At 41.7% G+C, this 24,658-nt stretch overlaps 3 protein-coding genes and 1 pseudogene across 4 annotated transcripts in view; 2 read left to right on the top strand and 2 right to left on the bottom strand.

Moving 5' to 3' along the window:
- Window positions 1-10,998, top strand: part of LOC135703059 (nardilysin-like) — a 50,838-nt gene extending 39,840 nt beyond the window's left edge. For both annotated transcript variants that reach the window (XM_065224168.1, XM_065224167.1), the window contains exons 3-11: window positions 5,626-5,971; window positions 6,044-6,625; window positions 6,684-6,769; window positions 6,828-7,294; window positions 9,098-9,368; window positions 9,427-9,550; window positions 9,615-9,775; window positions 9,842-10,061; window positions 10,128-10,998. In XM_065224168.1, coding sequence (XP_065080240.1) covers window positions 5,626-5,971; window positions 6,044-6,625; window positions 6,684-6,769; window positions 6,828-7,294; window positions 9,098-9,368; window positions 9,427-9,550; window positions 9,615-9,775; window positions 9,842-10,061; window positions 10,128-10,931 — 3,061 coding nt within the window. In that variant the 3' untranslated portion in view covers window positions 10,932-10,998. The remainder of the gene's footprint in view (window positions 1-5,625; window positions 5,972-6,043; window positions 6,626-6,683; window positions 6,770-6,827; window positions 7,295-9,097; window positions 9,369-9,426; window positions 9,551-9,614; window positions 9,776-9,841; window positions 10,062-10,127) is intronic.
- Window positions 10,999-11,043: 45 nt separating this feature from the next.
- Window positions 11,044-13,135, bottom strand: LOC135703056 (GPN-loop GTPase 1-like). Its single transcript, XM_065224163.1, has 3 exons — window positions 12,867-13,135; window positions 11,987-12,811; window positions 11,044-11,147 (listed from the first exon to the last, which is right to left on the bottom strand). Exons 1-3 carry the CDS (start codon window positions 13,069-13,071, stop codon window positions 11,050-11,052), a joined length of 1,128 nt encoding a protein of 375 aa, XP_065080235.1. The 5' UTR covers window positions 13,072-13,135; the 3' UTR covers window positions 11,044-11,049.
- A 1,666-nt stretch (window positions 13,136-14,801) lies between these two features.
- On the top strand, window positions 14,802-15,766 carry LOC135703057 (cysteine desulfurase-like). Its single transcript, XM_065224164.1, has one exon. It carries the CDS (start codon window positions 14,817-14,819, stop codon window positions 15,435-15,437), a length of 621 nt encoding a protein of 206 aa, XP_065080236.1. The 5' UTR covers window positions 14,802-14,816; the 3' UTR covers window positions 15,438-15,766.
- An 87-nt stretch (window positions 15,767-15,853) lies between these two features.
- LOC135703054 (probable pre-mRNA-splicing factor ATP-dependent RNA helicase mog-4) lies at window positions 15,854-23,753 on the bottom strand (annotated as a pseudogene).
- Window positions 23,754-24,658: the final 905 nt, after the last annotated feature.

The following is a 24,658-nucleotide window of genomic DNA, read 5'->3' as shown; positions in this document are numbered from 1 at the left end:
TGTCTGTCACGTAGACCAGGACCCGGTTCTGGAAGTAACTACTTAGAATCCTGCAGAGGTAGTCTGGAACCCTCATTCTATGGAGTGCCTTGGCGATGGTCACCCAGCTGGCGCTATTGAATGCATTCTTCACATCAATCGTAATCACGGCGCAGTATCGATTTCCTCTCCGCTTCTGTTTGGAAGCTTTCTCGGCTCTGTCATTCACTGTCCGAATTGCATCCACCGTCGATCTCCCTTTCTGGAATAAAAACTACCTATCCAACAATCCGTGTTCACTCTCCGTGCATTTCGTCAGCCTGTTCAGGATGATCCTCTCCAAGAGCTTTCCGACAGTATCCAGCAAGCATATTGGCCTATACGATGCAGGATCCCCCGGCGGTTTTTCGGGCTTCGGCAACAGCACAAGCTTTTGTACCTTCCACCTATCAGGGAACTGACCCTCGTCCAGACATTTCTGCAGCACCATCCTGAACATGTCCGGGAACGTCTGGATCGCCACCTTCAACGCCACGTTGGGAATTCCATCCGGGCCGGGAGCTTTATTCGCTTTCAACCCTTTCGCTGCTGCTATGAGTTCCTCGTTGGAGACTTGTTCAACGTTGTCTTCATCTACCTCGCCATATGGTGTAGGTGGCCAGTACGTTGGGTCATGCTGTAGGAAAAGTTCCTCCACGATGACTTTCAGCTTGTTGGGACACATTTCAACCGGCATCGTTGGACCTCTGATCTTCGCCATCGCGACTCGGTATGCGTTGCCCCAGGGGTTGGCATCGGCGTCGCGGCACAGCTCCTTGAAACTATTTGACTTGCTCAGCTTTATCTTTCGTTTCAGTGCAGCCCTGGGCTCTCGGAACACCACCCTGCGCTCCTCTCTGTCTGCTTCTGTTCTTGCTCTCTGAGCACGCCTTCTGGCTAGAAGACAAGTAGCACGGAGGGTGCTAATTTCCTCGTTCCACCAGTAAGCTGGACGCCGCCTGTTCGTTGGCTCCAGTTTTCTCGGCATAGTTGTGTCACATGCTCTTGCTAATGATTCGGTCAACTCGTACGCGCTTAGGCCCGGGACGCTACTGTCTACCCTTAGAGCTTCGATGAAGAGATCCTTATTGAATGCCTTCGTCTTCCACTTCTGCTCGCTTACTTTCGTCCTCCGCATTTCCACCGGTGTCCGTTCGCCGATACTGTACCGGATCGCCTGATAGTCACTATCTGTGTACTCTTCGCACACTCTCCAGTTCATATTTACTATTAGCGACGCATTGCAGAAAGTGACGTCGATAATGGATTCCCTACCATCTTTGCGGAAGGTGCTGAAAGTTCCTAAGTTAGCCAGACCGACGTTCAACTTCCAGCAGGCTATACCCTCTTGCGTTGATACATCTGCTCCCCCAAACCTTGCATTGAAATCTCCTGCGATGACGACTGGTCTCCGTCCAATGAGCTCTCCGGTGAACCCATCTAGCATCTGGTGGAACTGCTCAATTGTCCATGTCGGGGGTGCGTAGCAACTACATACATAGATTCCATTGATTTTGGCGATCACGAAACCTTCGTATGAGCTTGCCACCACTTTTTGAATGAGATACCTGCCCATGACTTGTATGGCCGCCATTCCTGCTCTATCCGCCACCCAGTTACCATTATTTAGAGGGACTCGATATGACTCTGCAATGATTGCAACGTCGCACTTTGTTTTCTCTCCGCATTTCCTGCACAGATCAGATCTGTCTGGGCCTTTGCAGTTTCTCGCGTGGTGACCGAAGCCCATGCATTTGTAGCATCTCTCCATTTTCTTAGATTCCCGAGGAATAGCTTTCATCGGGCACACTGACCACCCAACCTTGATTCGGCCTGTCTTCAGCAGCTCGTTAGCTGCGTCCGAAGAAAGTCGTATCGACGCCGTCTGCGTGCCACCATACGCCTTCCTCAACCGAATTGCCATCGGTACGTCTCCCAGGTTGCATTGCACCTTCAGCGCACTCTTCAACTCGTCTTCTGTTGTGATCTCGTCCAGATCTCTGCACTCGACCACTGCCTCCTGGGATAAGGCTCTTACGTTCGCCGTCTCGCCGTCGTCGTTACGAGATTTTTCGACGAGCTCCTTAAAAGCTGCGCTCTTAACCGTAGGATCCCTTTTCAGCTCAAATAGCATCTCGCCTTTCTGGGTTCACCTGGTTTTCACGACGTTCTTGCCTAGTTGTTTCAACTCCGGATCCTCTCTCACTTTCCGGAGGAGTGCTGCGTAGGACGTTTTGTCCTTCACCTCAACAACCAGAGCGTCACCCTTGCTTCTCTCCCTACGAGGCCTAGACTTCTCCTTATCCTTCCTCTTCCTTCTTCCTCACTTCATCTTCCTTCTGTTTTTTCTTCCTCTCCTTCTGGTTCTCGACTTTACGCCACCCACCAATTTCTCCCATCTCCTTGATGCCTTCCTCGTCCTTGCGTTTTTTGGGCTCCTCCTCATCTCCTGGCGTGTCCCTATCTCTCTTTTCAGGACGTGGATTTGTGGATCCCTTCGGCGTCTCATGTGCTTCAGCCAGTCTTATGCTCTCCTTGGCCTCCCGGAGAGCCTTTTCGGCATTTTCGGCTCTTTTTCTCCACTCATGGAATTCCCGATCTGCCACTGTTATGCCGGATTTGATTCCAGTAACAAGTTGCTTGATCTCTTTGTGTACGTTGTTTTTATCCTTTACGAACACATAGAGATCATCGATCTTCCTTCTGACCTCCGTCATTTGGTTCTCCCAAGTGGCAGTTCTTGCTGTTTGCAACTGCTGGATTTCGGTGTGAATATTTGGCATGGCACCGCACCTAGCTACTCTCCTTGGGATCCATGCTGTTCCACTTGAGGTATGCTACTACTGGAACTCGCTGTGGTTACCTGATTCGACGCTGGTGATCTCTGCAACTTTCCGCTTCTTGCGAACACGTTCGCTCCTCCGTTTTCACTATCTGGCGTCTTGCCGTCGTTCTTCATATTTTTTTTTTTGGTTTTTTCATTTTCTTCATTTTTGTTTTTTTCTCCAATTTTATCCATTCTGATGGGTCCCCCCTTCGGGCCGCTATCTCCACTCGTTGTATGTAGTCGCCTATCGTGATCCCATGGTTATCTATGCAAGCAGGGAGGCCATGCTAGGGTTGACACGGTCCTTCCTTCAGCTAGGTTGTCAACTCACCATTTGTGTGTGTGTTGTGTGTGTGTGTGTGTTGTGTGTGTGTGTGTGTTGTGTGTGTGTGTGTGTTGTGTGTGTGTGTGTGTGTTGTGTGTGTGTGTGTTGTGTGTGTGTGTGTGTGAGTGTGTGTGTGTGTGTGTGTGTGTACGTGTGTATGTGTGTATGTGTGTGTGTATGTTACGAAATGAATGCGCTCACGTTTCTCAGCAACCGCTCAACCGATTTGGACAAACTCGGCGCCAAATGATAGGTCTTGGGGTCCCATTGAACGCTATTGAACGGTTTTGGAATCGGTGAACCGGTTCCGGAGATATGGCCGGAATAAGATCCGGTGAATATGGGCCTTCACGCTGGATTTAACGGAAAACGTATCAAAACCATCATGCGACACATCAAATTACTACAGAATTCAAAAATAAGATCAATGCAAGTCGTGTTAAGTATTCCAGACCACATTGGACACACTTGGACATGTTCCGGGTACCCTGGGGAAGTTGCTTGAATATGAATTGAATTAAAACCCATTAAATCACATTAAAATACGATGATAAGGTGATTGGTAGCCTCACCAAATAGACTACACCCGGATATATGTATTCGGAGATGAACTAGCCATAGGCTAAAAATCTCCTTAATAAAGAACTAAAAAAAAAAAAAAAAACCCCGGATATATTCCGGGTACCCCCAGGCAGTGGCGTAGCGTCACTGGATGACACGGGGGTGGGGGGCTTGGTCACTGATAATGACAATAAAATAAATAAACTTGAATAAGTAAGAAGGGTCTGATCACACAATAGGTGGATAAATTCGGGTTTTTTAGTTTGTTCTGCGCTAACACCATAGAGGGAACTCTAAGGTCCCGAAGAAACGTGCTCAACTTTTTGGCTCAGCTCTAGTACTCTCTTCGGTCCCAAGCTAATCGATGTACCCCTCGAAACATAGGAAAATCCACGAACGAACCCCTCATTTTATCTGTCAAACTTTCATAGCGAATCAAAACAAACGTAGTGTAGTACTAGAATTTCGACAAAAATGGGATACGTTCATCGATGTACTTGGGACCAATAGGATGGTCCAGTGTGAGCCAATTTATTCGAAGCGAAAACGACCGACCTCTTGAACGCAAGGAAGGTGAGGGATTACTTCAAGCGCAATCCGAACCTTTCGATTCGGGACGTGGCCAAAAAGGTCAATTCTACCGTCTGGTTCGTCCAGCAGACAATGAAGCGGGCTGGACTACATGTCCTGAAGGTAAGGCGCCTAACCGAACAGATAGCCAGGAAGCTGTACCGCGAGTGATTGGTGCAGCCGAAATGCATCGTAATGGACGACGAGACGTACATTAAAGCGGACGCTAAGCAGATCCCCGACCTGGAGTTTTTCGTCGGCAAGTCACGCCTGGATGTTCCGGAGAAGTTCCGGAAGAAGAAGATCGACAAATTTGCCAAGAAGTACTTAGTGTGGCAGGCGATCTATGGATGCGACAAATTCTGCAAGCCATACATAACGACCGGCACCATCAACGGCCAAATATATAAAGAAGAATGCCTCCAGAAGCACCTGCTGTCCTTCCTCCGGTCCCACTAAGGTGACATTCTGTTTTGGCCGGATCTGGCATCGTGCAATTACGCGAAACCGGTGATGCCAACGATGTTGTTTTTGTGCCGAAGGAGGTAAATCCACCAAACTTGGCAGAACTTCGCTATTATGAGGACAAGCTCCGGAAAACAGGGAAGACCTTCAAAAACGACAAGGATTTTAAGCAAGAGTGGATGAAAGTGTGCAAGAAAGATGGCGCAAGTGTTGCACAGGATTTGCTGGGTAGTGTTAAGTCCAAGGTGCGGGCAAGGAGAAGAGGTTGAATAAACCAACTTTGCAAAAACATAGCTAATATGTGTTTATTTATTCCCTGAGAGTTTCAAAAATATCCGAATTAAAATGAATTTTTGATGATCGTTTTTGTCTATTGAACTTTTTTTAAATCTTTAATCCTATGAGTTTTTCTATGTTCGTGCTCCAAATTTTGTCTCTGGTTTTCAAATCAATGTCTATGTCCAATCGTTCACTACCCGAAACTGGAGTTATTTCTTCGTGCTGTGCTCGGTTTAATCGTCTGTAACGTGTTCCTAGGGATTTGGTGAATCGGGCGTCCTGAAGCGAATGGAAAGTGCTTTTATGAAAGTTGCGGTATGCTTGTGCACCCGTCTGGTCATTTTCGCCAATTATCCAAATGTCGAACTTCTCTCGATGAAAATTTCCAAGATCGAATGATTGCTCCGTTCGATAATCTAACTTTTTTTTTACTATATTTGAGGCAAAAGTCTGCTGCTGCCTCGGCCCCAAGCGGCTGAACGACGGTGAGCGATGTAATGGACAGATCGGGGTTTATCTTCAAACATAATAAGACATATGTGGCACCTAGAAAATAAATTTCACTTTCATCAACGTTTAGGTCACTTGTGCTACCAAATGGCCTGCATGCTTTGTTGATATCCGACCCAACGGAACGATCACAGGCACAACAGAACACCACAGGTAAAGAAGAGGACCAGAGTGATGATGGGGCCAGTGTAACATCGGCTACAGAGGAGCCAAGCGACAGTGAAAGCGAGGATGACGCAAGCGAGACAGGAGGAGAAGAGGTCGGAGAAAAGCTAGCGGCTGCCGCATTGTGCATCGGTGTTGGCTCGTTCAGCGACCCTCGTTCAGTACAGGGATTGGCACACTTTCTCGAACATATGATCTTTATGGGCAGCAAAAAGTATCCAACCGAGAATGAGTATGATGCATACATTAGCGTAAGTAGTTTAATATATTTATCAGTTAATTGTGTTTGAGGTGGATTTGAGAATAGTTTTATTTTTAAACAGAAATGTGGTGGGTTTGACAATGCTGTAACTGATCTGGAAGAAACGACGTTCTATTTCGAGATCGATGAGGAATACTTGGACGGTGCTTTGGATCGATTTTCTAGCCTTTTCGCTTCACCACTGATGCTGCGAGATTCCATCGGGCGTGAAAGAGATGCCGTTGAATCGGAATTTCAAACCAACATTAATAGTTTCTCTTCAATGCGAGAACAACTTCTAGCTTCATTGGGTCAAGAGCATCATCCGAGTAGTTTGTTCTCGTGGGGCAATCTGCGGACTCTGAAGGACAATGTGACACAAGATGAATTGCATGAAATTTTGCACCAATTTCAAAAGCGGCATTATTCAGCCCATCGGATGCATTTCGCTGTACAAGCAAGAATGAGTCTGGATGAGCTTGAGAAGCTAACGGTGAAGTATTTGAACAATATCCCAAACAACAGCCTGCCTGTAGAAGACTTTTCTGCCTTTAATGACATGAACGCATTCAAACCGGATTTCTTTAATAAAGTGTACTATGTCAAACCCAAATCGAACATCTGTAGGTTGGACGTGACTTGGTGTTTGCCACCCAGCGTTGAGGTAATTACCGAAAGAATTCTTATGTAGTATCAAAATTTCAAACGTATGTCACTTTTAGGATTACAAGGTGAAACCAGTGGATTATTTATCCTACCTTCTTGGATATGAAGGAAAATATAGTTTAACCAGCTATCTAAGGAACAGGTAATTAAAACAGCTGTAGAATTAATTTTCAGTTAACGTAAAATCCAAACTTTTTCAGAACCCTTGCACTTGATGTACAAACTGGATCAAGCTATGGTTTCGAGAAGAACTCCCTCTATACTCTTTTCGCTGTATCCGTGACAATGACTGACAAAGGATTGGAAAACGTCGAAGAGATTTTGAAAGCTATCTACTCGTATATGCGACTCCTAAAGGAAAGTGGACCAGTAGAATGGTTGTTTGATGAACTGAAGGAGATAGAAGACACCTCGTTCCGTTATCGCAAGGAAAAAGAGGCCAGTGACAACGTAGAAGAGCTGGTAGTCAATATGCGGTACTATCCGTCAAAGGACATCATCACGGGTTCCGAGCTTTACGACCACTATGATGCTGATGAAATTCAGAAGGTTATCGATAGTCTAAATCAGCCTAATTTCAACATAATGATATCGTCATCTAAGCCGTACAATGGAATCGTGTATGACAAGAAGGAGAAATGGTTCGGCACGGAATACACAGAGCGAGGTATGTAGCGTTTTTGATCTAATTTCCATGCTAGTAAGCACAACCCGCGCCTTACCTCTCTTTTTCGATTTGGATAAAGAGTCACAAATAGTTTAGTAATTTTAATAGATGTAACGAATAAGAGTCAAAACAAACCACCCAAAACTGTCCAAATTTACGGGTGAAAGAAAGGTGCGGTAAATCTTCGTAAACTGTACTGCAAATAAAATTCACGTTATATCCACCTGAAATGGCACGTAGATATTTTTCATCGTACTATTCAGGTGAATATTACGTATTTTGAGGGAGAGATTACAGTTAAGTGATTCACATAGAAATCAAGTGATTTTCACGTAAATTTTATCGTTGAAGTTCGCGTCACTTAAAAATTACGAAAAATTGCAACTACATGTTACTGGATTGTGTAGTAATCCCGCATAAACGCGAACCATAACTTGACGTTACCGAAAATGGTTAAACATTGTTTATAATCCCTGCTAAACTTAAACTGAAATGGTGATGGAACTTTACATGAACGTTTGTGTGATAAAATTTTAACCTTTTTGTATTATGGTTCTTTGGAAGTGAACCTTACAAATAATGGTTTGTTAAGAACCATTACCATTCAAAATAGTTGTTTTGTCCATACATTTTTGGGAAAGGAATTATATTGGAAACATTTTATTTATGATTTTTAACCATTTTCGGGAAGGTCAAGTAATGGTTCGCATTTATGCTCGATGGTTAAGTGAATTGATGATAGATTAGATGTATAAATATTTCAAGTTATTTGTTTCATTAAATGAATGAGAGCAATGCATTCTTGAGAAATGTTATTTTTTTACTCAGGCAGTCTAGAAAACAATATAACTAACTAATTTACCTGTTGATCTTTAAGTTAACGCCCGTTTTCCGTAGGACTGTAGATTGTAGTTCGTCAATTGAAGATTTAATTTATAAATTATTATAATTTATTAACATTACTAAACTTAACTCCAGTGGAATTTATTCACATGCTATTGAATGTTATGTGTGGCACGTTAATCTGATTGGATCGCTATTTTGTAGAGGTTACCTGAATTTTCAGGTTAAAATTACGTTTCCCGTTTGTTCAGTGTAACGCATAGGAACCAACGTATTATTGATTGTGCACGTTGAAATCATTATTGATGTTTTGTGCTCGATAGAACGGAAATGGGCGACTACGACGAACTAGCGCTTTACACCACTACATGAGGAAAAGCATGAAAAGCGCGTCCATTAACTGTAATAGCGGTCAAACGTCTTTCTTTTATACTGTACAATGTAACGTCAACTGTCTCGGTTCGGAACTACTTGTCTCTAGTTTCTTAAGCGTCCCACACTTCCTAGATCTTGCACCACTTGATCAAACCACCTAGCTCGCTACGCTCCATTGCGATTTGTACCGACCAGATTTGAGCAAACACATTTTTGGTGGGATTGTTTTCCGGCATTCTTACAACGTTTCCCGCCCATTATATCGTTCCAGCTTAAGCGAATTTCTGTAAACTGGGCTCGACGTAGAGTTGCGCCACCTGACCTAAGCCGTTTAGAAACTTCCATTACTTGCAGGTGCTCCTCGAGCATAGTCCACGGCTCATGTCCCTAGAGAACTACCGGTCTTATCAACGTGTTGTACATGGTACACTTCTATGTAGGCGAAATTTCCCAGACCTTAAGGTCGTGTGGAGTACGTAAAAATGAGTTTCCAAATTTATCTGCTGCATAATATCCGATGTCACCAACACAGTACCAGTAGTCAGCCCATTTTACGGTACCTAATAATATGATTTCCAATTTCAGACATTCCACAAGAATGGAAAAACTTATGGGCTAATGCCACTATCATCCCAGAGCTAAGGCTGCAAGAGCGCAATCAGTACATAAGTACGGACTTCACTATCTTTGCGAGCCAAGACGATGCTGATGCGGCCCTTATTTCGCCCTTTCCCGAGAGGATAATGGAGACCGAAAATAGGGAGCTATGGTATCGACAGGATAACAAGTTCAACCTGCCTATGTCGCTTATGTACTTCTATTTCATTTCGCCACTACCAATGCATGACCCACAATGGTATGTGATGTGTGACACTAATTGGTGAACTAATAATCAAGACATTATACAATTTCAGCGCTACTCTTATGAGTCTGTACACTTCGATGTTGAAATTTCAAATTGCTGAAGATCTTTATCCCGCCACGGTTGCAGGGCTGAATTATGAAATTTACGCTTCTGAGAAGGGAATTATTTTGAAGGTAATGCATGCAATAATGCATCTGTAACTCCGTAATTAAATTCAATTATTTTATGTCCCCACAGGTTGATGGGTACAATCAGAAACTACCAATCATTGTCGATGAAATTACCAAGGCAATGCGAGATTTTGATCAAAACATGAACTCCGAAGTGTTTGATGTCATTAAGAAAAAACTGGCTAAAGCATACTACAATGAAATCATAAAAGCCAGTAAACTAAACAGGTAATAATGCAGCATACTGCCGTATAGTTGAAGGACATAAATAATAATTTATTCTTTTAATTGTAGGGATATTCGTTTGAAGGTGGTACAGGACACATTCTGGACTACTCTAGAGCGGTTCAATTTATTGAAAAACTTAACCATTGACAATCTCAGTCAATTTTCCAAAAAATATTTCCGCCAAGTGAAAATTCAATCGCTGATACAGGGAAACACTCGGAAGCAGGATGCTTTGGATGTTATGTCGAAAGTGTTAAGCAACCTTGAGACTGGTGAAATACTCGATGTTAGTTAATTATCACAAAATTAAGATACTTTGAGGAAGCTAATGGTATGTTCTTTTTTTTTTTAGAAATCTCTCACTGAATCAAAAGCACGAGAAATTCCGCTAGGAAACAACTATCTGACGGTGAAATCCTTCCGTGAGAAAGACGTCAACACGGTAACGACCTCCTTCTACCAAGCTGGACCTGTGACTCCAGCGATCAATTCACAATTGGAATTGCTGGTGATGTTAATCGAAGAACCACTCTTCGACATACTACGGACCAAAGAACAGCTCGGCTATGATGTGTCCATAACAATCCGGGATAACTTTGGTATATTAGGATATTCGGTAACGATTCACTCGCAAGAAGACAAATTCACGTACCAGCACATTGACGAGAGGATCGAAGACTTCAACGAAAGATTTGTACAAATTTTGAAGGATATGCCGGAAGAAGATTTTCAATTGGTGAAGAGTTCACTCCTGAAACGCAAGCAAATAGTTGACACTGAATTGAAGAATGAAGTAAACCGAAACTGGGCCGAGATTACTACCGAGGAGTATGTTTTCAACCGAAACAAGCTGGAAATGGAACACATAGATCATTTGAGCAAGCAGAACATTGTAGATTTCTATAATCAGCTTGTATTTGATAACCGATATCGACGAAAGTTTTCCGTTCAAGTAGTTGGATGCAGCGACAAGTCGATTCATTGTAACAGTGAGGACTCCGAAAAAGTGGATGAGGCGGAAACCGAAGATCTGGACAGGGAATTTTCAATTCACTACTTGACCACAGACGATACAGGGCGCAACTACATAACAGATATCGAACGCTTTGGAAAGACACTCAAAGTGTACCCCGTAACGAAGATACAGTTTTCGTGAATTTTTGCCTGTGATTATTGTTCCTCTGGTTTTGCTAATTGGTGTTAAATGTTGAAATAAAATTGTTGTAAACATTTTTCACTTCAATGAATGTTACGCAATGTAGTTTTATTTACTTTTATTTGTTAGCTGATTGGTTTTTCGCCGCTTCCTGCTGAAGCTCTTTATGCTTTCGAACAAATGAGGTGAAGTTGGTTTCCTCGGCTTCGTCATCACCTGTAAAAAGAAGCAAAGCGATAATTACTGTTTAGCAGTCTGTATAGCTATTTTCGATGAATAGCAGAAACAAGAGTCATTTTCAAGCGTATACGTATATGACTAGGACCGGCGATTTGAGTTTTACTTAGACGATTGGAATTTAAGAACCATAAGGGATACCGCCCTTATGCCTACAGCATTATAACATGTTACAAGGGTGTTATAATAATTCAAGCTGAATAATGCATTAGGAACTAAACAACATTGACAGATTATATTGGTCTTTTCACAGCCATGTTGGCCATGTTGTTATTCCCCACTTTTTTCAGCACACCGATCGGTGAAATAACCTATTATCTATCTTCTAATACGACAAGAAACGGTGCAATACCCATGTTATTAACGAAAGAGAAAATGGATGAAGAGAATCGATCAATGTTACTTAGAACCTGTTCAGTTTGAATTATCGGCAACAAAAATAGGCTTATAACATGTCAATTGCTCAGTCTGGCCAGCATTTTAGTCAGATGTCCCAAGTTCAATCGAAGTGATTTATATCTAACTGCCAAAACTGTACTTTGCATAGTTTTTCGAAAATCTGTATCTGTATTACAGATTTCTGCATCGAAAATTTAAAAAAAAAACTGTACCATTACAGATAAATCTGTATACGTGGCATCACTGATGAAAGTTATTCTTCGAATAGTTTATTGAATTACTGTAGACTAATATTGCTTGATATTTGGAACAAGGAGCATCGTTTTTTTTTTTAATTTTCCATTTCTGGAAATGTTTAGATGCGGATTCAATAACGGATTAGTATTTGATCATAGGTGCAAAGTCAAAAAATCACTAACCTGGGCATACCGAAGCGTCGTCTTCATGGCCTTCCTCGTCCTCGGAGCTTTCGTTACCCGGATGTTTCAAATAGATATCCGCCCTTTCACGGCCACTGCTCAGCTCATTTATCAGAGGTACTTCCTGTCCTTTGCCTTGTTGGGTTATCTTCGTTAGCTGTTCTTCTTCCTTCGTTTTTCGTTCTGCCATCTTTTCTACCCGTAGCTTATCGTATTCTGCTTTATAATCGGTTTCGTATTCTTTTGCCGCTTCTTCGACAAGTTCGAAAAATTTCCCGAACCCAATCCCAGATTTGGACGACACGCCACAAGCTTTTAGATCTCGATAAAACTCGTCCAATGTCAGGGACATTGTTCGCGTCAGATTACTGACGTAGGTTGTTTCATTCTCAAGTGCTTCCTGGAATGATTCAAAGTCTTGCATCCACTCGATGGCAAAATCAAATTCTTGCACATCAATCTTGTTGAGTACAATTATGAAGGGTAAGCGGGCTTTGTAGAGAATAGAACAAGCGTACAACATGTTTGACATGAAGGTGGTAGGGCTCGCTGAACGTACAATATCCATTACATATACAACGACTGTAGGGAATGCTGTTGCCAAAGCTTCCGTTATAATTGTGCCGGATGCAGACCAGGTAAACACCTCAATCTGCCCAGGTGTGTCTATGACACAATATTTGTGTTTATCCTGCGTTCGCTCAACTAATTCTATCACTTTACCAAACTTCGTGGAGAACAAATTCAAAGCGGTTACAATTCCTCCGTTGGGTCCGAGATTGTACTGCTTCATAACCTCTTTGTAGTTGATAGTATCGCGAACGTCTAGCAGGAAGTTCAAAATTAAATTATATAGTACGTATATCTGCTGAGAACCTACCGATATTTGCAGGGTACGGAACTTCGCGACATGCTGGATCTAAATTGATGAGATACGGATTGTGTTCGTCATGTTTGTACTGGGCCAACTTGCGTACAAATGTCGTTTTGCCGGAACCCGCCATACCAAGAACTATCATACAAATTGGCTTACGTTTAACGGTAGCAGTTGTGTCGGTATCCATTTTCTCGCTAACACTAGACATTGTTGATTAAGATAATAATTAAGATTTTTCCAGCAAAAATATGGTCCCGAGTCAGTCACACTGGAATGTTTACTCACAAACCTACAAGTTAAAACAGGTTAAAACTAAAAGAAAAAGTTGAATGTCAAACCGATTTTACCGACTGCGCAGTCATTTACACCGCATAATATGGCTGAGTTCGTTTATGGTTAGAACTAAAAACCCTAATAAAAAATAACCATACACGAACGATAACCCAAATCATTGAACTATTCCATAAATGGTTTGGATGATACCCAAAACACGTCGTTAAGCAAATTAACCATACAATTTTTATTAGGGAAGCCTGTATAATTGGAAAAAGTAAATTTGAATTCACCGTTCTATGTTTTGTGGCTATAGATCAGTGCACGAAGATTTGCCGCACTCTTCCCTCTCCCGTAAATTTTGACAGTTTTGGGTGGTTTGTTTTGGCTCCCATTCGTTGCCATCTCTTTTACTCACAGACAAAATGATAGGAAGCAAAAAGTGAGGTTAGGGACCGTGCACTGATCTATCAGCAAACTGTTGATGATGTCGGTTAAAGAGCCTAAATTTATAAAGAGGCGAAATGTCAAAATTGGAACAATCGATTGTCTGTCAAAGTCATAGGAAAAGTCATTCCAATCCAATGACATTTATATAAGGTCTGGGCCAACAGGCAGCTTGCTGGTGTTAGAAGCAAAAATGTTGTAAACATTGCTGAACATCTGCGAACAGATAGATATACGTCACTGCCGACATACTGAGAACAGATAGAAATACGTCACTGCCAACAGCTGTTTCGTGTAAAAAGATAAACATTGCAATACAATACGAACACCACTAACCATTTGCACATTTCACTAACACCAATAAGCCCTTTGGCCCAGACCTTATATAAACGTCATTGATTCCAATCGAGCAGAAGACCTGTCAAATGGATAAGATGTCGTCTCTTTATAAATTCAGGCTCTTTAATGTCGGTGAGTTCCGAGATGGAAAACTACACTCAAAAGATTTTCAAACATAAAATAGATTAAAAGTTACGCTAAATCGCAACTCTCCTGACCGACGCATAGCTTGGTATAAAGTGAGAGAATACGAACTTAGTATAAAAATGGTTTATGCATAGATAGAATAAAGTGAATGTATTTATTCGATTCATAACCGCTATTTTATTTGTATTTAGAGTATGCTTTTCTGTCAGTTTCATTTGCTTTGTTTTTTAATGCAAATCAAAAATGCTGCAAAAACTAACAAAAATATGTTTTATTTTCTTGGTACTACCGTGGAAGCACCATACTTGACGCAGTTAAGACAATTTCAAATTCAAACATGTTCTAAAAAATGAGAGTCTTACCAATTCAATCAATATTTTACACAGTAATAGCACAAACGAAGTTACAGACGACTTTCTCCGAAGAAATTAATTAAAATAAGGTGGTTCTCTGTAATAGAATTTTAGACCACTTTCCGCCGCTCACCGCCAGGTTCGCTAGTATTTTTGATTTGAATTAATTCAAGTTGGTTTTGTGTGCAATGATCTGGCAACTCGCGTTCTCACTCGCGTTGACGGGGTCCTGTTTTCTCACTCATCGAAGGAAATTTTGATTAGAGTGAGAAAGTAAGGAACAGTCAGCGCGGGAACCGTGTGCGGTACTATAGGTGCGGCAGAAAGAATGTAGTCGACTCCTTCGTTCTCACGGTGTTCTTACGCATGATCCAACGTTACGTCACACTAGATTATGCATAAGAACGTCGTGAGCAAAGTTTGTATGTTTGGGAGCCTCTTGCATTCAACTCGCATTCGTCCTCGAGTTCGTGTGGAAGCCATTCAGAGCGGAGGTGGCCAGGAGCGTGGCATTCGAAGTGGAACCGTTCCGACTCCACTGGTCGTTGGATTGGGGGAAGCCTGTGAAATCGCTAGCCGTGAAATGGAGTACGATCACAAATGGATGGAGTTCCTCTCGAAACGCCTGATGGACCAAATCTTCGCATCGCTACCGAAAGTCATCCGCAATGGCGATCCAGTTCATTCTTATCCCGGATGTATCAATCTGTCGTTTGCATACGTTGAGGGTGAATCGCTGTTGATGGCGCTGAAAGACGTTGCCCTCTCGAGTGGGTCGGCTTGCACTTCGGCTTCGCTGGAACCGTCGTATGTGCTGCGTGCGATTGGTAACGACGAAGATCTGGCTCACAGCTCGATTCGCTTTGGCATCGGACGGTTTACCACCATCGAGGAAATCGACTACATAGCTGAAAAGTGCATCAAGCACGTGACTCGACTCCGAGAGATGTCCCCGCTGTGGGAGATGGTCCAGGAAGGTATCGACATCAAGTCGATCCAGTGGTCGCAGCATTAGAGCGGACGGGTCGGGGCATATTTTAAAGAGAGATTTGATTTTGTATGTTCTGCTGTGTATGGTTGAATTCAGTGAGGGTTTTTTTTTAATTGTTAATCATTGATTGTGTTATTAACACATCCACTTTTGGTAGTAAGTAGGTATTGAGACGAGAGAAAAATAATGTATAGCTTTGCTACATATGCTATTAGAGACAGCAATAAATCTTAAGACAGTGAAATCATTGTGAGTATTTCATCATTCACTTGGCGAAAAAACTTCCTATCAGCGATTGTTTGAAATAGTATAAACTTTGTTAGTTCCCGTCAAGGACGGCGTTGTTACGACTACGCTAAATTCGCAAATCTGAGGTATTCGTGGACTGCTATCTCAGATTTGCTTTGGCACGGATTAGTTCCACTTAGGGTTAATTCAACTAAGTTTCGATTCTAATTATTTGAAGACTCCAGGAAAATCTACGTTTAGAAAGACCTTCTATTATTTAATAAAGAAGTAAAGCAGTAAAGTTATTAATAGTTGGTTGGGCAAGCTAAAATATCATTTAAAAAAATGTGTTCAATGTCGATAAGCTTTCCGCAAAATCCGCACTTCAAAAGCTATAAAACCGCACAAAATTTGCGACACTTGTAACAGCCCTGCAGTTGGCTTCGGCGTGCCAGAGAATACCTAATCCACCTAACCGGACCTGAAGAAACGGAAAGGAGCGCGACTGGGATTAGACGGGCTAGCCTTATGAAGCTCTCTACTGACATACAATATAGCATGGTTGCAGCAACCTTATATTTCACCTATTTGTCCCTAAAGATCACTAATTTACACCCGACACCCTAGGTAGGATAATGTCATCGCAAATAACAACAATTCCCGTTGAATACATAGTGCGAAAAATGCGCTTGAATTACCCCAAACCGTCTCATCACAACCTACGCCTCGGTCAGCGTGGCCCGACCGATCGTTTTCGGCATCTTTTTATTGGTGGAATCCTCGAGCTCCTTCGGTTTGTAGTAATGCGGTGCCGCCTCCAGCAGCCACTTGCTTTCGATTTCAATCACCGACCGCATGTACTCCTTCGTCGTAAACACCAGCTCGTGGTACAGCACCCAACGAGGCAGTTCTTCGAACAGTGCCGAATTCGGATGGATCATCACCGTCTGATTGTGCTTGGCCGTTTTGTAGTGACCCCCCCTTGGAGAGCCGAGCGACGTGATAAAAGTACCCGGCTGTAATAGCCTTCCGGATGTTGGTCGTTTCCGGCAGACTGGAAACCATTTCGATTTCGACTCGCTGCATTAACCCAACCAGCTGCTCCCGGACATCGCGAGCTCGTTTCATCGAACGGAACTGAATGAAATTTTCGTAACACCACTGAGTGCTGTAGTCCGATTCGGCCCATTGATTGTAGACCTGCAGCAAACTCAAGTGGTCCCCGTGCATGTGGTTGAAGTTCTTCCGGGCCGTATCTGCGTGGATGATTTTATCTTTCGGTCGGTAGAAGATGGCTCCATTCACCGATAGAATTGCAGCGATGGCCACCACCTCCTCGGAACATTTGTACTTTTCACTAGCAAGCAGCATTTTTGCCATCATGGGATCGACCGGAAATTCCGCCATCCGCCGTCCAAGTTTGGTCAATTCACCGTGGTGATTCAATGCCCCTAGGGCGTAAAGTTGCTCCAATGCCAAAACCAACGTTTCATGTGGTGGAGGATCGAGGAAATCGAAATGAAGCAAATCGTTGATTCCAAGAGCTTTGAGCATTAGCACGGCATTGCCCAGGTTTATGCGCTGAATTTCCGGGACGGTGTTGTCTTCCAGCTCGTGTTTGTATGCCCAGGCTATGTACAGACGAAAGCACTTGCCAGGGGCAACGCGCCCTGCTCGACCTGCACGTTGATTGGCAGACGCTTTCGAAATGGGCACGACCATCAGGGTCTCCATCCCGGTTCTGGAGTTAAAATTATTTTGCTTTGCAAAGCCCGGATCGATCACGTACATTATATTATCGATGGTTAGTGATGTCTCGGCGATGTTGGTGGCCAGTACGACTTTCCGGGCGTTCGGTGGAGTTGGATCGAAAATTTTCGCCTGCATGACCGAAGGCAGATTGGCATAAATGGGAAGGATGAGTAGTTCCTTGAGTTTGGAACCCAACCGCTTGACGCGATCCTGGAGCATCTCCTGGCAGGCTTCGATTTCCTCTTGTCCTGGAACGAAAAAAAAATGTAATTTTTTAACATCGCATAGAAATAGACCCACTTACCAGTTAAAAATACAAGAATGTCTCCAAGAGGCTGAGTGGCATGAATCTGTAGAACCGACACCACACATGCATCGATATAATCTGCTTCCGGTGCTTTGGTGTAGAAGACATCAACCTAGAAGAGAAAAAGTTAGATTTTACAGCAAAACACAAAGCAAGTCAAATCTAACTACGTACCGGAAAACGACGACCAGGAATACGGAATATGTTCGCATCATCGAAGAAATCCGAAAACTTTTCCGCATCCAACGTGGCACTGGAAATCAGTAGTTTCAAATCCAACCGAAACCGCGCAATGTCCTTCACCAATCCAAACAGAATGTCCGTGTGCAACGTACGCTCGTGAGCTTCATCGATAATCATCACACTATACGAAGCTAGGTCCGGTTCCGAAAGAAACTCCCTGTGCAACGTACCATCTGTCATGTATTTAATGACAGTCCGCTCGGATGTGCAATCCTCGAAACGAATACTATAACCAACTTCGTTGCCCAACTTGACGCCCATTTCCTGTGCAACACGTGCCGCCACGGACATCGCTGCCACGCGACGAGGCTGAGTACATCCAATCTTCTTGCCGTCGTTTGTAAACCCAGCTTCATAGAGATACTGTGGAATCTGTGTCGTTTTTCCCGAACCCGTTTCTCCTTCGATAATAAGAATCTGGTGTTCTTTTATAGCGGCTATGAGATCCTCCTTGAATGGAAAAACTGGAAGTGATTTCTTCGTTTCCTCAATGTCCATCTTCTTCCTTTCCGCCTCAGATACCGGTGCTTTCCGGTCCTTTTCTTTAGTTCCATCCAGTCGGAGTGCCTGGACGAAATCAATCTGATCATCCAACAGCAGTTCATACTCTTCAGCACCAGCACCACTTGCGAACCTCTTCGTTTTTGAAAGTAAATTTCACGCACAGTCTGACGTTTGCTTACGGATTTTACCATAGGAGTAAAGAGCTATAGATTCGCCGTCAAGGCCAATAGCATCAACTATATATTTTAAGCTAGTACATATGAGTAGATAGTGTTGCCGTGAGGTACACTGAAAAATTGAAATAGCAGGTTAGTCACCAAAGTTTTCGAGCCGCTCCGTCTGTCACTTCGTTTGTGGTAATAGCAACAATCAATACGAAACTAACGATTTTAAATTGGCTCACCACTTTAGTAGCCTATTGGTCCCTAGCAAACGATTAACGTACCCTATTCTAGTTGAAATTCTATTACTACACTATGTTTGTTTTGATTCGCTATGAAAGTTTGACAGATAACATCAGGGGTGTGTGGATTCATGCAGAACATGCAGGGGTGAGTGAAATAGCTTGGGACTGCTTGAGACCGTTGTTCTGGTACTGAGTGAGCCAAAAATAATAATGATTTTCTTCGGGACCTACTAGTCTTAGAGTTACCTCTATGGTAATAGCATAGAGGTAACTCTAAGACTAGAAGGTCCCGAAATAACGTGCTCAACTTTTTGGCTCAGCTCTGGTACTCTCTTTGGTCCCAAGCTAATCGATTCACCCCTCGAAACATAGAAAAACCAATAACCCCTCATTTTATCTATCAAACTTTCATAGCGAATCAAAACAAACATTGCGTAGTACTAGAATTTCGGCTAGAATAGGGTACGTTAATCGTTTACTTGGGACCAATAGGCTCCTAAAGTGGTGAGCCAATTTAAAATCGTTAGTTTCGTATTGATTGTTGGTAATAGTTCAGTAAATACAGAATGTAGGAAAAATAAATAAAACGTAAATATCTGTTAATTTCTTGATGTTATAATAAATTTCTGTTTGGTACTTTGGGTTCCTAACTTGACGCATAGAATCTGTAATGTGCCTTATTTGACGCAAGGTGTTCTTTATTTGACGCACTTAAAAAAATAGCTTAATTTCAACAAAAAACAAGTGTTTATTGAATGGTTGATGAAATATGGTAAATATACAAATCATTAAAGATCAAACAATCAATTTCATCTTCTTTGGAGCAGATTTAGGTTTATTTTCAAGACGTTTTGCTGTGGTCAATTTCTTCGCTTCTCTGGCTGCCTTTTTCTCCGCTCGAATTTGTTCTTCCTTCTGTTTGTCTGCTTCCATCCTTTCAAACCACGCTCTATACTCGTCGCTTGTAGCGACAGCAGGAGGATTAGCTCGCCTACGTGAAGCTTTCGGCATCTTGGGCTCCATGTTTCACATAGAAAATAATAAGGGCCACTGTGAGCCTAAATTGACGCAAAACATTTTCGTTAAATAATGTGCTCTAACATACTATATATTGCTGAATCAGCTGTTAAACGTTAAAAATACTTACAGTTTAATAGTTAGTAACATATTATTACACGAAAACTGATTTTCTGCGTGAAAACTAACAATAAACATTAAACTTGCTCCTTAGCGTTGTTGCTACGATGAGAAAAAAATGACGCATTTGACAGATGGCTTTTTCGTTTTGATTTTGATTGCTCTTATTAGCAATAAACAAAGTAGGTTTTTTGTTATGAATGGGTGGCATGAGTGTAAACAAAGGACAGAAAATTACAATTTCGGTGCAATTCAAACCGAAACAGGAGTTATGATCGAATTGATTGGAAAGTGCGTCAAGTTTGGACCCGCGTCAAATATGGTGCTTCCACGGTAGGTACCTATCAACATAGAAATAAATAAGGATACCCGCATAAACGCGAACCATCACATGACCTTACCGATAATGGTTATAAATTGTTTATAATCCCTGCTAAACTTCAACAGAAATGGTTATGGAACTTTACATGAACGTTTGTGTAATAAAGTTTTAACCTTCTGTATTATGGTTTTTTGGAAGCGGACCTTACAAATAATGGGTTGTTAAGAACCATTACAATTCCAAATTCTTGTTTTCTCCATACATTTTCGGAAAGAGAACTATATTAGAACGTTTTTACTTATGGTTTGAGAACATTAATGGTTATGGTTATGGTAGTCAGTAAGGTCCATTAATGGTTTTGTATTATCGCTCAACTTTACGTGAAATATATCGTGAATTGGTAATCAGTAATTTAAAGGCAACCAATTCGTGATATATTCCACATAAACTTGATCGATGTTACAAAACCATTCATGGACCTTACTGGTTACCATAACCATTACCATTAATGTTCTCAAACCATAAGTTAAAAGGTTTTAGTATAGTTTTCTTTCCGAAAATGTATGGAGAAAACAAGAATTTTGAATGGTAATGGTTCTTAACAACCCATTATTTGTAAGGTCCACTTCCAAAAAACTATAATACTTAAGGTTAAAACTTTATCATTAAACGTTCGTGTAAAGTTCCATAACCATTTCAGTTGAAGTTTAGCAGGGATTATAAACAATTTATAACCATTTTAGGTAAGGTCAATTTATGGTTCGCGCTTATGCGGGTATTTATTTATAAATTGTTCTGATCCCTGCGCCGTACAAAACCGCTCGAGTTAGAATCCGGTTCACTACCGGACATGGTACCGAGTTAATCAAGTTTAGCCGCATCGCCGCATCGCACTTGTGGACCACCACCTTTAAAATACTAGTCAGCACTAATTAGTCCGGTGCAGTACAGGTTCTAGAACGGGGGCTTGTTGAACAAAGCCGTTAAAATGACCAACAGTCACGCGTCTTATCGATTCCCTCGCCAATGAAGTCAGCCGGTAAGCTGTTGCTTAGGAAATTCGCAGCATTCTCAAACGGATAGTGATTCTGTGTGAAGGACATCGAACCAGCAATCACTGCTGAGAATTTCCCAGGAAATTCGACGGGATTTCAAAGTGGTCGATGGCTCTACACACTTATTTTTTTTCGCCGAGATTCCAACAGCCGAGTGATTCTGCAATTTATTTTGCTGAGATTCAGTAAAACAATTGCCGAAACTCAGCTAACAAATAACATTTTGCTGAGATATCAGCTAACAAACAGATATTTTGCAGAGATATCAGCACAAACGAAGTGACAGACGGAGCGGCTCGAAAACTTTGGTGACTAACCTGCTATTTCAATTTTTCAGTGTACCACACGGCAACACCACTACTACTAGATTGTACCACATGGCAACACTACTACTGGATTGTACTAGCATTTTCACCAAATGTATTAGAATGTTTTGGTTCTATCTCTTTCACTCTACTCAAAACTGAAATGCATAAAAAAAATGACAAAATGATACACTCTTTACACACTGTCAAAGAATCATTGTACACAAAATCAACATTGTTCAAATCAAAACAAAAAAACTAGCCCATCTGGTGGATGATGGCATAAGCTTCGAAGAAAATTCTATTACTGTGATCCACATTATTTTAATGGATTTCTTCGCCAGTTAGTCGTCTGTCACTTCGTTTGTGATATCAGCAAAAGCAAATGCCGAGGTAATCGGCTGTTGGAGATTTTACCGAGCTAGATTAAGTGTGTATGGCGAACGCTCATTCGCACACATGAGTTCTTATCCAGCTCTTCAATGCTTCCGATGCATGCAACTGGCTGGCCAGCGGAAATAAAATCCACGGTGATGTCAGCGATCCTGAGTATCTAAAATTAAGAACCTTGCTAAAAATAAAAAATAAACTGAATTGTAATCTTAAAAACTAACCGAACAATTGCAAGCGTCATCCTGTCAACGTTGCAATTTAATAAACATTGGATGAATTCCTCGCCATTATTCGAACTTAGTATAATTCAGTGACAACATTTCAAAGGGGCGTAATTGCTTTTGTAAACAATGGCTTTAGTCGTCGATTTTTCGCAAATAAAAGCCCACCCCTCCAAATTACCAATGCTAGCTGAGACAGGAAACATTCATCTACCAGCTGGTGTCATTCAATTCCATGAGTGAGCTTTAATTCCCGAAAAATCAACGACGAAAGTCATTGTTTACAAATGCAATTACGCCCCTTTGAAATGTTGGCACTGAATTATGGGATCAAATTTTAAGCCGATCTATGCATAAACATTGCTTAACCATAACATGTTTAAATTTTAATCTTTATTCGATTAGTTATATTTTTGAGTGTAGTCACAGTTTCCAAAACCCTCCTCCCCCCTAAAAGTGCATGTCAAGTGCAACACAATAAGAACAACGTTTAGCATTTTTTTTAGTGTAGTAAAGTCAGCTAGCTGGCATCCCTATCTTGTTTGCCTTGCCTTGAAAAGAGCTAACATCGCTGCGGACCCGCGAATTGCGGGCCCCACTGACAGCTCATAATTTGTAAACAAATAGAAGATTCAAGCCAGAATTTCAAAAAAGGCGTGACTGATATTATGGATATTCTTAATATTTTTGCTTACATTTTGTGAAAAATAAACTTAGGACTCATAAAATATTATTTTCTGATTTTCTTCCACGAAGTCAACCATTTATATGGCATAAAAGGGAAAATAATTTCATTTGATAAAAATAAGACAATTCAGTCACGCCATTTTTGCAGTTCACACTGGAATTGTGACGTTTCAGATGTTGGTTTCAATAACATGGCGGCATGCCAGCCAGCTGAGTAAAGTACGTTACGGGTTTGTTTGGTAAATTATGCAATCAACTTTCTTGCTACACTCCAGCTCTATAGGAGCTTCATCAATAATAAAATGATAAAACCATCTAGACTCCTGCTCATCTCGATCTTATTGTCCTTATGCCGATGGCTAAATGGATGCATCCTATCGAGCACAAACGAAGTGACAGACGACTAACTGGCGAAGAAATACATTTAAATAATGTGGTTCACTGTAATAGAATTTTCTTGGAAGCTTGTGCCATCATCCACCAGATGGGTTAGTTTTTTTGTTTTGATTTGAACAAAGTTGATTTTGTGTACAATGATTCTTTGACAGTGTGCAAAGAGTGCGTATCATTTTGTCATTTTTTTATGCATTTCAGTTTTGAGTAGAGTGAAAGAGATAGAACCAAAACATTCTAGTATATTTGGTGAAAATGCTAGTTGATGAGAAATTACAAATAATAACACTAAATATAACAAATATTTGAATACTTACTGTTAAAGTTGCTACTTTCCTTCGCGGCTCGGGTGAAGGAATTTGCGGTGCGCTCCGTGCACTCAGCCATCTTGTCTAGTTTGTTTATAAACAAACCAGACAAGATGGCTGAGCGCACGACAAAAAAAAACACACACCAATTTAAAAACGTCAGTCTTTAAGTCGCCCAATGTCAAATGACGTCACTTTGTCGCCGGCAATTCGTGTGTAAAGCCCTACAGTAAAAGTATGGACGTCTGTCAAAAGTTGTTCCAATCGAACCGTCAAAATGCACCGCTTTGCTCGATTGGAACCAATGACATTTATATAAGGTCTGGGCCAACAGGCAGCTTGCTGGTGTTAGAAACAAAAATGTTGTAAACATTGCTGAACATCTCCGAACAGATAGAAATACGTCACTGCCAACATACTGAGAAGAGAATATAGAAATACGTCACTGCCAACAGCTGTTTCGTGTAAAAAGATAAACATTGCAATATAATACGAACACCACTAACCATTTGCACATTTCACTAACACCAATAAGCCCTTTGGCCCAGACCTTATATAAACGTCATTGGATTGGAACAGCTTTTTTCAGTTTTGTGGTGTCAGTCGTCCATACTTTTACTGTAGGGCTTTATTCGTGTGGGGTGCTGTATTCGTACACGGTAAGAAAAAAGTACCCAACGGCCAGTTCACTTTTACCTACTTTTGACTAGTTTGTCTCCTTTTCTCCTTCTAATGTTGTCAAAAACGGAGGAGCAAAACCACCCAACAGGGGTAGTAAGTGTATTCGTATACACGGATGCGGTATACACGGATGCGGTATACACGCTAACTTGAAAGTACTCATTAATGAGTAAAAAAAGACCCATTTTGAAGAAAAGTGGTTTAACTCATTGATGATTAAACAATTTTACCCATTAATGAGTATCTGTTACCCATTAATGATTAACAATTACTCATTAATGGGTAACAGATACTCATTAATGG

Source organism: Ochlerotatus camptorhynchus, unplaced genomic scaffold (assembly GCF_037179485.1).
Source record: "Ochlerotatus camptorhynchus isolate MF236.1 unplaced genomic scaffold, CSIRO-AGI_Acam_v1.1 ptg000208l, whole genome shotgun sequence".
Classification (NCBI taxonomy): Eukaryota; Metazoa; Arthropoda; class Insecta; order Diptera; family Culicidae; genus Ochlerotatus; species Ochlerotatus camptorhynchus.
The sequence above is the reverse complement of the archived record's forward strand: the minus strand, read 5'-3'. Positions and strand labels throughout refer to the sequence as shown.